This window comes from Echiichthys vipera (genome assembly GCF_963691815.1).
Source record: "Echiichthys vipera genome assembly, chromosome: 6".
Taxonomy (NCBI): Eukaryota; Metazoa; Chordata; class Actinopteri; order Perciformes; family Trachinidae; genus Echiichthys; species Echiichthys vipera.
In genome coordinates, this window is record NC_139831.1 from 12,063,593 (window position 1) to 12,079,669 (window position 16,077).

General features: G+C 39.8%; 1 protein-coding gene across 1 annotated transcript in view; it reads right to left on the minus strand.

The window, feature by feature from the left end:
• Positions 1 to 6,194: 6,194 nt before the first annotated feature.
• The window catches only part of slit3 (slit homolog 3), a 258,744-nt gene continuing 248,861 nt past the window's right edge, over positions 6,195 to 16,077 (minus strand). The window contains exons 34-38 of the mRNA XM_083915485.1: positions 11,293 to 11,447; positions 10,627 to 10,787; positions 9,881 to 10,038; positions 9,537 to 9,742; positions 6,195 to 9,432 (exon numbers count right to left, since the gene is read on the minus strand). Coding sequence (XP_083771611.1) covers positions 9,179 to 9,432; positions 9,537 to 9,742; positions 9,881 to 10,038; positions 10,627 to 10,787; positions 11,293 to 11,447 — 934 coding nt within the window. The 3' untranslated portion in view covers positions 6,195 to 9,178. The remainder of the gene's footprint in view (positions 9,433 to 9,536; positions 9,743 to 9,880; positions 10,039 to 10,626; positions 10,788 to 11,292; positions 11,448 to 16,077) is intronic.

Genomic DNA, 16,077 nt, shown 5'->3' on the forward strand with positions numbered 1-16,077 from the left:
TATCGCTCAGCTCTGCTCTAGAAATATGAAGAACAAATGTTCCAGGCTGTTGTTTTGCTGTAATGCGAGGAGTCTGATTAACGTTGCTATTATCAAAAGTATAAGTTGCTCCTAAGATTTCAGGAAAGTTTCCAGCAACAAGTCGTTTCCATAATAAGATTCCTGACAATCCAATCTGGCGGCTACATGTTAGAGTCACATCTTCTCCAACACAAACAGTCTTCAACTCAAAGCTTTGGTTGTCTGCACATCCTGAAACAACACATTAAATCAAGGCATTTACACCAGTTAGCATTACAAAGTGACAATAATTGAAACACAACTGAAGAGAAACTGAATTTTGTATGCATACTTACGGCCAATTGTGAACACGAGAGCGACGCAAAATATGATCATCATTCTCTAGTCGATCCTTTTGAGACAGCAGTTAGTTCAGATTGTACTGCATGATGATTCATGTTAATGTGGCTATAAAAATGGGGGGAAAGTCTCATCTGATTGGTCGGTCATCATGTCAGTTTGCAGTGTACCACCAAAATGGAAATGATCTCAACCAAGTCTGCATAGGACAACAACAGAAGTTTGGTTTTGACAAAGCGTTTTATGAAAACAGATGATTCATCACTACAATTAACACATACTGATGTGAAAGGATTTCCACAGCAATGTTTTCACCGTCTGGCTACAGTATAGTTTTAACCTGGCTAGTAATTAATTAAAAGAAATGAGATGTCCGAGACATTCAGACACCAACTTCTGCTCTGCTGTTACTCTATTCTGTGGTATTCTAAAATGTGCTATATTCTCAAACTTTTGAAAAGGTGCATGGTGTCATTTTGTTTTAATTAAAGATAATTTGCCCTATTTTTCTTAAACAGTGTAAAGGTAGGAGGAGACAAAATTACCCACTGAAATGTGATGATATTCATGAGATTTCAGACGATAGGGATGCACCGATGCATGCCTGCTTTGCCAATTTAGGAGTTTCATTTTAACAGAAAAGAAACCTGAAGCTCAGATTTTTTTCAGAATGAGTCAGCTTGCATCATCATCATCATTGACTGTTGTCATCTAAGTTCAAACTTGGGGCCCGGCAACAAGGTGAAAAATTTAAGTGGCCCATTTAAGTGGTGAGACAGAATTGGATATTTGTGTTCACACACACACACACACACACACACACACACACACACACACACACACACACACACACACACACACACACACACACACACACACACACACACACACACACACACACACACACACACACACACACACACACACACACAACTCACTGGTTAATAGTGAACATGCAGTTTAATACCCACAGGGCCAGCTGTAATACAATACATTACTAACATACTAATTTTTGATTAATAAAGCAAGTTCTTGTGCTTAATTTAGTGATTTAATAAGTAAATATTTTTTTTCTATAGTTGAGATGTACAGTAGCATTACAGTTTGTATTTACTGCCTTGAACATGTATCTCTCATGTCATCTTGGTAGTTAATTTCTGGCCTTCCATCTTGGCTATCTATGTATGGTTTTGTCAATACAATATTAAACACAAATAGCCACCCCCCCTTTTTCTCTCTCTCTCTCTCTCTCTCTCTCTCTCTCTCTCTTTACTGTACTGCAATTTCTTGCAGATGAATGACAGTAAAAGATAAATTCAAACTAATCAACATATTTTTTTGACTGGTTCAGTGTTTTTTTTGGGGGGGGAAGCCTTGAACCCAGTGGATTATAGACATTCATGTATCAACATGAAAGCACACAATTAAATTAAATCCATGTACTCCAGATCTATGGTTCCAAAGAAGTCATCAACAATAATAATACAGTATGAAAAGCAATGATTTTAACTTATTTTCAACCGCTTGTCCCTATCGGGGTCGCGGGGGGGGCTGGAGCCAATCCCAGCTGACATTGGGCGTGAGGCGGGGTACACCACAATGACAAACAGAGACAGACAACCGTTCACATCTACGCGCAATTTAGAGTCATTTTAATTTTAGTCAAATTAACCTGCATGTCTTTGGACTGTGGGAGGAAGAAAGGCCCCAGCTGGGATTCAAACCAGGAACCCTCTTGCTGTGAGGCGACAGTGCTAACCACCACCCCACCGTGCCGGCCTCAGTGTTACCCAAAGTCCAGATGAAGAAAATTACTATCATCACCTTTGAGACCATCCACAATCTAACTCTTGCACATAAACAGCTCACGGGTCTAGAGCCTTCAGCAGCTCCACCAGACAACACAAACTTTGACACTCTCTTCACTTTCAAGTCGCATCTCAAAACCCATCTCTTAAAACTGGCATACTCAGTCTGATTTTGATTAATCACATCTCAATGATTAATGCTCTTAATGATTTTAAACACTGTCAACTTTCTTGTTGAATTTATTGTTCTTTTTAACTCTGCCTTGTATGGTGACCTTGAGTGTTTTGAAAGGCGCCTAAATAAAATAAATTATAATTATTACTTTTTATCTCCAATGTTGACTGTTTCTGTGAGTTACTTTGACCTTCCACATTTGATATCTGTATATACCTTTTGTTGATAAAACACTGGACATAACTTTCATCCTCTCTCCCTCTTCCTTTACACTGCTGCCATCTTTTGGTGGTAAACAGATGTTTGATTTCACAAATGAGGATAAAGGAAACACAATTTTTCATATTTCATTCATTTGTAAGGGCCCATTAATGGCCATATTAGACCTACTTGTTGCCTTTTAAGGGGCTGACTTTATATTATTTACTTGTCCTGCTTTTTTTATTATACATGTAATTGTCACTAAATGGGAGAGGAAATCAAATCAGACTAGTACCAGGCTGTTCAGTTTTGTTTGTTGAAATGTGTTGCTTTCAGGATCTATCGAGGAAACTAGTATATGTTGATAGTACTTGCAGATGGCACCCTGATAGTCTTAGACAATGTTTTGTATCATAAACAAGCACATACTGAATCACTGTATTCTCAGCAACAAAAAGCAAAAGCTAGCTTCTGTATCTCTTTTTTCTTGCATCCCTCTAGTGGCCTGCCGCTAGCATGCAACTCACCCTGGTTGCTGCATGTGGCTTTGGTGTTCTCAAGTTCTCAAATCAGATCCTCTTTGCACAGAGCTGTGGCAAGAAATATCAAACACTGTTGACTGCTGCAAATGTTTCCTTAGTATTGTACAAATCTGTATTTTGTTAACATTTTTCAAACAAATATTATATTTTACAGCATTACAAAACACGTTTGTGCTTTCATTAGTCATGTCCAGCTACAAAACAAAAATGATACCAACAAAATTCTAATACAGTGACAGTAAAATAGTTTGTGAATGGGTCAAGTTAAATGTAACTGAGAAGTAATAGATCTGACAGTTGTGGTGGACAGTAACTTCCACCTCGCAGGGGAGAAAGACCAATGGACCAAGAGAATTTAAAGGTCAGTAATCCCCTTAATTGATGTTGAGGCAAGTAACCGTATTGAAGAAGAATTTGCTGGATGAGTTTGTAAGGTTTTCTTCTTTCTTTCAACCCCACTGAGCGGCTATCTTCGTGATCAGTTTGTAACAACCTGGGCCACAACCACAGGTTGAGAACTTATCTCTAGCTTTTTTTCCCCCTTCCATTTCTCACCTCAAACATCCGGTGGAATCAAGTCAGGTCTGTTCTGAGCAATTAGTCTTGGTGTTTGGTCAGGGTTTGGTCAGGGTCTGAGACAGCCAGCCACAGCTTTTGTTTTTTTGTGTAGCTGATGCATGTGGCTTTGCTAGTTTCCCACGCTGTTGTGCACATCACTTTTACACATTGCTGGCAGGTTATAAAGATTATTTATTAAAGATTGATGTACATTTAAAAAAAAAAATGATTCTGCACAAAAACAAAGGACATTATGACTTGTTTATGAGGGTCCTCATGTTTAACTTGAGTTTTGACCAATTATGTTTTAACAGTTATTAACAAGATGATGTATTAATGATATCTATAACTGCTTTGTTGATTATTGCATTAGACTATTATAAAACAAGACACAAATGTAAGCTGTCAAAATGTTTATTTAACAAGCAAGTGAACACATCAGGTGTGAAATCAGTTCTCACAATGGCCATTGTCTCCATAGTGCACAGGAAAGCCTCCTTCACATTTAATTATAATTTTCTTGTTGAATTTTTTACCATTGTAACGACATTTAGGAGGCCCCTGTTGCTTGGATTTCAATTCACAGAAGACAAGGTCAAAGCGTTGGAGGCTTTTAGTCATAACACCATCTGGCTCTCCTTTATTCACACAAACTGCTCTCACTGTTTCAATTTTGGATAGGATGAAGGTATTTTTCTTCTTACAGTTTTTGATCGTGGCCATTTCTTTATCTTGCATCACACCATCACACCCATCAACGTCCATATGCTGGATGATATGCTGTTTTTTGAACTTCTCGTATTTCTTTTTGATCTTTGGATTCTGAGAGAGCACGGTGACAGAGAACAGTACCAGCAGCAAACAGAGGGACTGGATCCTCATGATTCCCTGAAGAAAGGGCAGGAAAATAGAACATTCAGGGCAGTGGTGGAAGCTGGGGGCATTGCTCTATGGATGGAAACGTTGCTGTGTTGGTCCGCTACTTTTGGTTGAGACTGAAACGGTTATAAGTCAAGATGTGTTTAAACAATACTGTGTCCAGAGTTAACTTAAGTGACATTCACAGAAAATCAACAACAAAAAGCTCTTATGGGATAGGAATAGTTTCATAAAAGTTGCACTGATATAATGCAAAAATACATTCAAAATTAAAAGCCCTCTTGGAATACTTACCAACACTGATATTAAAGAGTGTAAAAATAGATGGAAACCTTCTAGAAGTAGAAATGTGACGACTTGTTTTTACTTCTTGACTGCAAAAACAAACAAACATGGTAACGGTTATTTAGCTTCCTTAATATACCTAAACACATTTGTCTCATGCATATAATAGTGGGTCATAAAAAGTATATTTACCTGTATCGCAGACACCGCTCAGTGACACAGTATCTTGAAACTTGACTCTTTATAGCTTGGTTCATTGGCGTTCTATACACCGTCATGTCACACCACAACCTTGGTTGAACACACACTAATGCTGAGCATCCTTGCTGCTACACCACCACTTGCCTTAAGCAAATATAACTCCCTCCATCTCCGCTGCTGCTTCATCTATTAGCATTTTAGAAAAAAAAGTAATTCTGAATGTCTCTTTTAAAACATCCTCTTGTCAATCAAATGTTGTGTATCTTAGGTTCTGCCACGCAGATAAATGAAATACTTTGACAGTGAAGACTAATGATGACACTTAACAGTGTGCAGATTACTTAGCTTTGGGCCATAAATGCTAAAATATGTTTCAGTTAATTAAAAGCATCACTTACATTACTCATTAAATTACTATGCTTTTCATTAACTGCAGTTAATGCAGTTAATGAAAAGCATCATTTAAATCACTATATTAAATTGCTACATTCTGCACATACAGTAAAGGATACACAACAGTCTCATCTCTCTATGGAGACTGCTGCCATCTGTTGGTAAAAGATGAAGTCAAGTCATGAGTTTAAACCAACCAAGTATTTCACATATTCTTTAAAATATCTCAGTATCTACTGGATGTATCGTGTCATTATCATACATATATTTATGGTGGGAGATTCAGAAAGTAATGTAGGGGCTTTTGACTTGCCTTAGGTTTTTGTTCTTTGCCTGCTGTTAAATAATAACCCCGGGCATCAATTACAATCTACTATAACCTCTTGGTTTTAAGGGAAACACTGTAGGTGATCTTTAAGTTTAGACATCAGTCATAGTGAAGTAAATGTTGATCCCACAATGTAATGGCTAAAGAAAAATGACACCACCAGCGTTTAGATTGGTTATGGGCTAGGGGGGGATTCCTATCTGTGTCCACTTTAATCAAAAAAGTAGTTTCAGTCATAAAATATGCTACAATGTGTTTTCAAGATACAGCTCAGTCACTAGCAGTTGTGATGCCAAAACATTATAGGTATGCGATGTACAATACCAGACCAGGATATGGTACGAAAACACATGGTCCGACCGTGGGACAAATCTTGTGGGAAATTTTGTAGCACAAATTAAGAGTCAATCAAACATGAACTTCAGACCTGGACATTGACGGTTAGTATAGTTTCAATGGTAGTTTAATTTGAACATTCAACATAAGTATCAATTATCATCACTCACATATTCATGTATCTTTATAACCTAAGACCTGTAAAATGGAAATAGGTGACTTAACTTTTTTTATTGTCAATAACGAAGGTGTTTGATTCTGTTCACAATGAAGAACTACATCTTTAGGATCAGTAAAAGAGGATCAATAGAGCAGACAGATGGAAGATAGAAGCTGAAATTGTGGTGAAAACAGGAATGGGAGCAAAGAATGAGAAAAAAGGAAGGGGTTAAGATGGTGAAAATGAATGTCAGGAGCAAATGGAGGAGACATCTTGGGCAAAGAAACAAAGAAGAAAAGCAGGGAGGCGAAGGGAACGGTATGAAGAAAAGAAGTGAGGATCAGGTAGAAGAAACAGCAGGTGTGTAAAACTGTGACACTGAAAGACAAATATAATACTGATATGTCTCAAACCCAGAATAGTACAGCTGTGAATTAACTGTAAAAGTTTGACAAAACTTTGCACCTGTTGTAAACAAAGCAACAATGTATAAAGTAAACAATACAGTAGTAGTTACATTATAGTCTTTTGCTATACTTTTAATCATGTTAGTCATCTATAGGCGGTTAAAAACTGTACTGATGTTGACGTTTTTTTTCAGCCGTGTTGTGGTACCTTGGTCCAAAACAGTGACAAAGTTACAGAGGCTACTTTGACTCGGCAGGAAACTGAGTCGTTAATGTGAAGGTTTGCTGTGATCAGACTGGAGCACACTGTCTTTTGGGCAATATCTGCAAGCCACTTGTTTAACCTCCATCGGACACAGTCAGTGTGGAAATTTACAACATAAAAAAAAACATCAAAAAGCTTCACCTTGTCTTAAAAGTGAATATTATGCTCCATTGTTTTTCTATGCGCTCCTCGAAGCAAACAAAACAATCAGACCTGCATCATATAATATTATCATATAACACACTAAATGTTTCACACATAAACACTGTAAGAGGAAAAATAAAAAATGATGCTGCAATTTCACATTAAACCTGAGGCTAATATCAACAAATAATTCATACCCAAGGGACTGTGGCATGATTAAGGCTTCTCTTGTTGTGGACATAATGAAATTGTTTTGATTGCTTTGGAATTTTTAGACATTTTAATAGGCCCTGCACTCACAGCTGGATCCGGATAAAATGAGTAATATTTAATTTTAGCATCATATACTTTGGGAACTAAGAAAGACCACCACAGAATTTTGATTGTGTCGTCATGGAGATGAGCAACAACTGCCACATGACACAACAATGCCTTCATCCATCCAAAATCATCAAACATCTTTTGATAATATTGCAGCAACATTTTTAAATTTCAAAATAAGTACACCAAGGCACTTAAAGTTGTATATAAAAAAACATTCCCCTTCTGGGATTATTATTTAAGTATTTCTGATCTGATTCTGATAAATCAACAATTTCTGTTTCATTTTTGACATATTTATCTGTTAAGGCAAATACATTTGACTTTGGCAGAATGGCTTTGTTCAAAATGGCTCCCCTGATCAGGGGACAGCAATTTAAAGAGCAACTTAAACAGCTGAAAATGTTATTCCTGCTGTTTTATTCCAGTGGTTTAAAGTTACAATCTCGAAGATCTTTTTCATTCTCTTTGGTGGCACTTGTGGTGATACACAGGAAGGGCTTTCATCAGTGGGCCATGGGCTCAATGGCTGATGTATATTGACTCAACAGACATTTATTTAAATGGTAATCTTTGAAATTAATACTTTGACATTTTTCTTTGCTGCAGTGATGTAGAAATGTACCCCGGGGTGTGTCAGTGCCCCGTGACATCACTGTTGAGGATGGTTACAGGTGCAACAGCATATAATTAAAACCTCAACCAACTACACCCAGCAGTGATGCACGCTCGAAGCCACACCAGGCACCAAAACACTTCTTCTCAGCATGGCATTAAGTTACTCTTTAAAAAAATAGGGTGGTTTGATTAAATTGGCTTCCTGTTTCTACCTGAACCTACACTAAGAGCTATCATGACCCACCATACATTCCCTGTTTTAAAAATAATTTAAAATACCAAAGCAGCTATTGATGATGATTTTACTATAGTTGATTTGAATGGGAATTCCTCACTTATACTGTTTAACTCTTACTTATTGGCAAATTTCTTTTTCGATTTTCACGTTAAACCTCATGTGGCTCCAAGTCTGGTGTGCAACAGCAAACTAAATAATAACACAACATTAGAACAATGCGTTAAATCATCTCTGCAGAAAGAGTCTTTTATGGTTTTCTCAAAGAACTCACATGTGATGATGTCCATTATATAGTGAAGCAGGTTAGCTAGGCACATACAGTTCCCTTTTCCTCTCCAAGAGGGAGGGCGACAAAAGACTGCCACCTTTTTCTTGTTGTAGGATCAAGGGGGCTCTTCTCTCTCAGCCCTCCTCTCTGTGTCCAAAGCCTCCCACACAACAGCACTCACATTAACATCATGCAAATACACTTTGAAAATACAGAATTCATTGGGTTAGGGTATATATTTATATAGATTTATACATACATATAAATTCATATACTTTTAAGGAATGTTAATCTATTTTGCTGTGTATTTTTTCTTCTTACAAGGTACAAAATAACTTTCCATACTATGTAACACATTATATAATCAACATATTAAAAAAACACAACTTATCAGTCCTTTTATCATCTTTTAGAAAAAAAAATCCATAATAAAAATAAGTTCTATGTTTTTCTCACTTATATCTTACAATATATTTTCTCTCTCTCAAAAAACACTCACACATGTCCCATTTTTGTTTCTCGTATGTGGCTTCTCTTGGCAGCAAATTGGCGATGGTCAAACTGAATGTGTAAAAAAAAATCACATAATGGTGCTCTTCAACGTGGGAAGATCTCAGAGCGGCAGCCTTGTTGACGTGGTGGATTCACAAAATGGCAGCGGTGGGTGAAACAAACTTAAACTGCGGTGCTGTTACAACGGGCACTTGGAGCAGCCACACTCCAGAGCAGTTTCCATCTCCTCGGAATACGAGGTGCCGTCGCTGCAGCGGAAAACTGCCTTCCTTCTTCTGCTCTTGGTGACGCCGCAGCAAACACCTTGTGGTGCTGTTGCCTGGCAGGATCGGGGACAATCCATGCGGGGGATCTTGCTGGTGGATGTGCATGTTTTCATCGGGTGATGGCGCTTCAGCTGCTCCCTCAGCATCTCTCCTTGACATGTAAGCTCTGGACATTAACAGGAAAACGGAATAAAACACACATTATATGTACTGATAATTCTCAAATCTTGGCATAATTTCAATCTCCTCTTCTAATATTGTCCATTTTACCTGTGTCACAGGTAGGCCCGGTGTACCCTGGCTGACAGTGGCAGACAGGTTCTCCTCCCTCTGACACACGGCACTCCCCATGTCCACAACGCTGCCCCCTGCAGGCTGGAGGCGTCTGCCGTCGATCACAGTACTGACCCTGATATCCTTCGCTGCACTGGCAACTGTATGACTGGCCCTTTGGTACACACATACCATGAACACATCTGGAGTGAGAGGATGGAAAGAGGGAAGACACGTTAGAGGAGACGGTACGTTGGAGTTAAGTACATACAGTACATGCATATGACTTTCTGAATATCTACATCCACACATCACGCCCCGTCTCTTCTGTTTCGGCTCACCTGCTGTTCTGACAGACGTTCGGTGCCGTCGTCTGGTCACATAATGCCCCGCTGCGTCCTGGAGGACAATCACATGTTACTCCCGTCTCTCCTCCCTCCCTGCACGCACCCTGGGCGCAAACACTGCAGGAATGGCACCCTGCCAGAAAGCTCTCAATCTGGTGACAGAAAAAGAAAGAGAGCAAATACTGTTATGGCAAGCTGAGTCAAAAGGCTTTTTAACACTAATATCAGAGATCAGAGGAGGGTGTAACCTGACAAACATTTTGATGTTGCATGAACCCTACAGCCTTCATCAAAACTGAAAGTCCAGTGTAAATATAGCTCTGAAATGGAGATCTGTTCTTTTCTATAGCATGGGTTTGTTGAAATGTGACCTAAAAATCTTTAATATATCAGTCAAAAGCTTTTCTACTAGGGCTTATATTATGCAAATGTGCATAGCTCTTGTTTGGATTGATCTTGAACATAAATATTCATGGTCTAAACCTCCCCAAAAACTTGCCATCACATTTTGCACGATAATTCTGTAACTTGACATTTCTGCTGCATGTCTGCTCTCTCTCACGAAACATTTCTTACAAGACACACTTACAGTTCAAAAGGTGACGACAAGTCATTTCACCAACTGAGGTAATACATCTCTCAATATGGCTTTAAAGGCCGCTGCATAGCCATGCTCAGATACTACAAAAAATACATAATGCCTTTTTTTTGCCGAAAACAGAGCTTCCCCATGTATTTACCTTGCCCTCGGCCCCTTGTGGTCGCGCTCCTCCTCCTGCTCGGTAGCTCAGGTCTTGAGGCTCACCGTTGATTCGGACATTGTGGATGCATCCATTAAAAGCCTGAGGGGAGCGTTCAGGGCCAGGTCGTAGACCTGAGGCCACCACCTGAGATGGTACGCCTGGGAAACATGGGAGAACAAGACAGGAAGTGAATAAAGAAAGAATGTGAATAATGAAAGTTGAGAAAATGTAAGCAAGTTAAAAGGAAGATAGCTTGATTGATATGCTAATTATAACCTCCGGATTCATTCTTAGTTGACTCTTATAGTCAAATACAGTTTTCTACCGGGAATACGGCATCACAGCTCTCGCTATTGCAACATTGTGTTTCTGTCTAGTACTTAAGAAAAAAGGATGACTGTTCTCAGGAGCTTGTCTTTTCTCTTTTTTTGAGGAAAAGTTAAACAAAAACAGTTCTCAATCTACTCACCACATCCCTTGCTGGGATTTTGTGTGTATGTGTGTGTGTGTGTGTGTGTGTGTGTGTTTGCATGTTGTGGAGGTATTTGTATGTAGTCATGCATGGCAAATATGTGATCAGAACCACAAAGAGGCAGGCAAAAGTAATGTCTTTAAGTTCCAAACATGTGTCTACAAATGTGTGGGTGTGTGTACGTCATGTACCTCCTATATAAAGTTGCGTGTTGTGGTCAACAGAGGGCTGGCGTGCAAGCTTGCCCAGGCCCTTGGGGGCACCGTTATCCACCACCAGGCTCAGTGAACGGTTCTGAATCAACAGCTCGACCGTGTGGAAAAGCCCGTCATTCACTGTCTCCACGCTGCAACAAACAAAAACACAGAAAAAAAGGAAGGAGAGATTGTCAGTATGGTTTCTATTATGATAAATTACTGTTGAATTCTACTCCAGACAGGAGAATTAGGGAGGAAAAAACATGATAGAGCAAATTGAAAATGCCAGACACAAAACAGACCCCAAACATTTTCAAGTCAAACATTTTTTTCTTTGTTTTGTTGTGTTTGCAAATCGACCAAACCAAATGAAAAGGAAATTAGGGAAATGTGTGTTTAAATGTTATTCTCAGACATAAAACAGACTGATTACATCCTCAATGCTGTGATCATAATGTGCCCTTGATCTAGGCCATGGTTTCTTAACATGGGGGTTGAGGCCCAGAGTTGGTCCCTTAGCAGCACACAGGCTTATTCAGATGCTCTGGAGCCTTGGGCAAGACTAAATGAATGACCAGACTCAACCTGCTAAGACCATTGTGTTAAAGAAAGACTCTCTTATTAGAGTGCTCATATTTTTTTGTGGAAAACAATGTTTCCGCTGAAGAGGAGCCTGCAATTAACCAGGATCATGACCTTTTGCACCACGTCTGACCCTCGGAAGAAAGTGTGTGTTTGCGTGTAAATGTGTGTGTCTGAGATTCCCCACTGAGTGGTTTTTTGCTGGAGGGGAGACAGACAGCTATAGAGACAGTGGTTTGGCACAGCCGAAAGAGGGAGAGAGAGAGAGAGAGCAAGGCTGAGAGACAGAGAGGGGAACAGAGGTAGATGGCGGGGTGGTAACGCTGACTGGGCCTCCATTCACCCGAATTATTCCTTTACTAAACCCGGGGAAAACAAGCAGAACATCAAAAACACAAAAGAACAAGTGAAGCCACTCTTTCCGTTGGTGGTCTGCTTCAGACTCCCATGGCTAAACATCAGGACAATACATCTCTTTGTCTGCAGCCATTCATTGGCTAACTAGCTAAGGAGCCTTAAGTAAGCATTGATTGACGGCTGTTTATAGAGCGTTCAGATTACAGTGATGTTACATTAACAGCCAATGGAGCAGGGTTGTGAGTTCTGGAGGTAGGCCAGCGTGACTTCCATAGAAAATGCTAACCATACAAAAAGAGAAAAACAGGGGCCAGAGCAGATGAAGCAGCATTGGAAGAAGAGGAAGGAGAAGATTATTATTGAAGAGATGGGAGACAAAGAGTATGATGATAAAGAAGTAGCACAGGAAGGAATGAAGATGGAGCAGAAGAAATGGAAAAAGAAAATTATGAATGAAAAATCACATCTTCCTCCAGCTTTAAATAGTCCTGAAGTACGACCTGGCCCATACTTTGTACATGCGGGACCTTTCATCTGACATGGCTTCACATATATAGCAGTAGTTAAGGTTTACAACATACACAAGAACGTGTTAAGTATCACAAAGAGTCAAGACATTATTATGACATATTGACTTTGCACTTTGTCCTACATCGTGCCATATTTGACTTGTTATACAAAAAAATGAATTAAGATATAAGTTTAAAATCAAATCGATCTATGAGCAGAAAACACAAATCTGAAATTTCAATTTATATGTCGCAAGGATAGATCAGTGACAAAGACATTTATGCAATCAACAATAGCACGCACGCACACACGCACACACACACACACACACACACACACACACACACACACACACGCACACACACACACACACACACACACACACACACACACACACACACACACACACACACACACACACACACACACACACACACACACACACACACACACAACCGTACTGCTCTTCTGGACATCAATCTAGTTTAGCGTTTAGCTGGCGGTTTCTAAAATAAGAGCTCCTACTTCACTGCAGACCCAACACAGACACATACATGGTTTCCATTAGGAGCCATGTAATTTAATAATGGTCTCAAACAGGCCTGCTGCAACCAAGCAAAAATGATGGTCTGCTAGCCTGAAAGATTAGCTCTCTATCTCACTACCCTCATCTCTATCCTATCGTCACTCTGTACTCCTGCTCTTGCTTTGCATTTTCTCTTCTTTCCACACATGTGCAATCCTTCTTTTCTCTTTCTATTTCTGCCCTGATTTCTCCTGCTATCCTGTCTCCTCCTTTCCCTCCCTTACAACAGTTATTTCTACCCCTTTAACTCTTCTACAGCTTCTCCGCTTTCTCTACGGAGGCACTTAATCCCTTTTTAAATTTGTTCAAGAGAAGTGAGTTTGTGACCAGAAGGTCGCCGGTTCAATCCCCTGGACCAGCAGGATAAATGTGGGTGACAGGGAGAGTGAAAACAGCATTTGTCCCTTCCTCATTCCCACCACTGAGGTGCCCTTGAGAAAGGCCCTTGAGCCCAGCTGCTCAAGTGGAGCTGCTCAGTGGCCAGCAGATCAGACTGTGGTTGTATTAGGCTGGCTCCAGGTGTGAATGTGTAACTCTGAATTAGATCAGAAGAGAGCATCTCAGAAAAACTGAATGAATAAAGGTGAAAAAAGGGTCTGCCCAACAAGCAGCTCACACAGCTGAACACACACACACACACACACACACACACACACACACACACACACACACACACACAGACACACACACACACACACACACACACACACACACACACACACACACACACACACACACACACACACACACACACACACACACACACACACACACACACACACACACACACACACTGAGCTGTAAGCCTACTCTGACATCAAAGTTCCACCGGGTGGCAGTAGCTGACTTATGGTCAGTGCTTCCATGTCCGAGCAGACACCAGTCCTGCAGGGGAGTGTATGAATATATGTGTGTGTGTGTGTGTGTGTGTGTGTGTGTGTGTCTGTGATGTTTGCCAATATCAGGCTTCATCTGTGTTTTTACGAGTGGAGGTTTTCCAAAGCGTCACTGCGACGTGTTTAAGTTTGTGTGCGATTTTACATATTACAAATATATACATCCTTTTTATTAAGCCCATATTTAAGTAGATGTTTTTGTGAATGCTGTTTTTGCGTGATATATATATATATATATGTCTGTGTATGAGCACATACTAGAGTGTGTATTTCAGGTTCTTTGAAGGCCCTGTGTTTTAGTAAAAAACTGCCCATTATGGAATTCAATAAAAACAAACACAGCCGTAACAGATTTCAACTGCCTCTCTTTCTCTCATCGTGTTTCACACAGACCCACAAGAGACGTCAATTTCCTGTCAGTCCAGAATCCAATCCACCCTGAATGAGCGCATACACACAAATAAACTTAAAAAAAAAAAAGAAACAAAAACTTTCGATATAACTGAATCAAATACAAACTCAGAAGTAATTACAGGTTGTTGACTATATCTCAAAACTGAAAAAATGTTTTGGATTTGAAACAACCACTCAGATCCACTTACACTGTTAAATCTAATTAGGCAGCGCTACCATTTACTTACAATGTTTCTAAACCACAGTTGCAGTGTAAATGTGCATGCATGAATTCTGTGTTTCTTATTTGTTCATGTATCTGTACACGCACGTGCGGTCTTTACACACTACATGTATATGTGCATGTCTGTCTGAGCCATTTTGTTTGTTTGCTATTGTCAATAGACTGCGTATGTGTGTGTGTGTGTTTGTGTGTGTGTGTGTGTGTGTGTGTGTATGTGTGTGATTAGCAGCCCAATCTGATTAAAATGATGTTCAGCAGACAGGCATCCCAGTCGCATATTGCTGTGGTAACCTCAATTAGTCATTGCTGAGACGGCAGCTGCTGAATGGTGCGCTCCTTCACTGCTTTCTTTCTTTTTTTTTTTTTATAGCTTTCATTAAACCAGGCTGGCCAGTTAGACTCCCAGGAATGTTTCATTGTTTCAGGCCTATAAGCTTTCAGCATAGAATATTTGAATGGCCTCTGACCGTTTTAAACCTATAACGTCTGCTTGTTTTAACCACAGTCACTGTTTACTTTGCACAGTAAGTACAGCACCTGTCCATGGGCAATCTAATCATTTACCATCTTTCAATGGAGTTGTGTCTGATGAAATATGTGATATACAATTAGGTTGTCTAAACTGATAATAATAAAAAGCACATACTAACTGAAACTTCTCAGAAAAAAAAAAAATGTTGCATTTTGCACAAAAATGTTACATCCATCCTTCCATCCGTCTATTCATCCATCCATCCCTCCCTCCATCCCTCTATTGCTTGCTGATGAATAACAGTAGATGTGCTCTCTGTGCTCCGATGGGAGATTAGTTTGGCATTAGTAAAGGGCAGCAAATTAATACACACACACAGACACACACCAACGCACGCACGCACGCATGTTCATTTAACACGGGGCATACATAACCACTTTCTTATGCTGCTAATGAGGGCACAGCAGGACTTGTAAACCTTCTCCTATCTCTTTTTCTCCCCTTTTCTTTTTTTTCTACCAATCCAAAGCTCACCCACTTGTACACATCGCTTGTACTTTTTTTCATTTTCATTATCATTCTATCCGCTTTCCACTCTTCTTTCTGTCCTCACTGACGAGACTCCTCTATCTCTTCTCCCTCCAATTTCTCTGTTTCACTGCGGGTTGTACCTACTGTCCAGATGTCATCTGGGCAGATGTGCGTGTGCCAGTAGATGTATGCGCATGCATCATTTTTC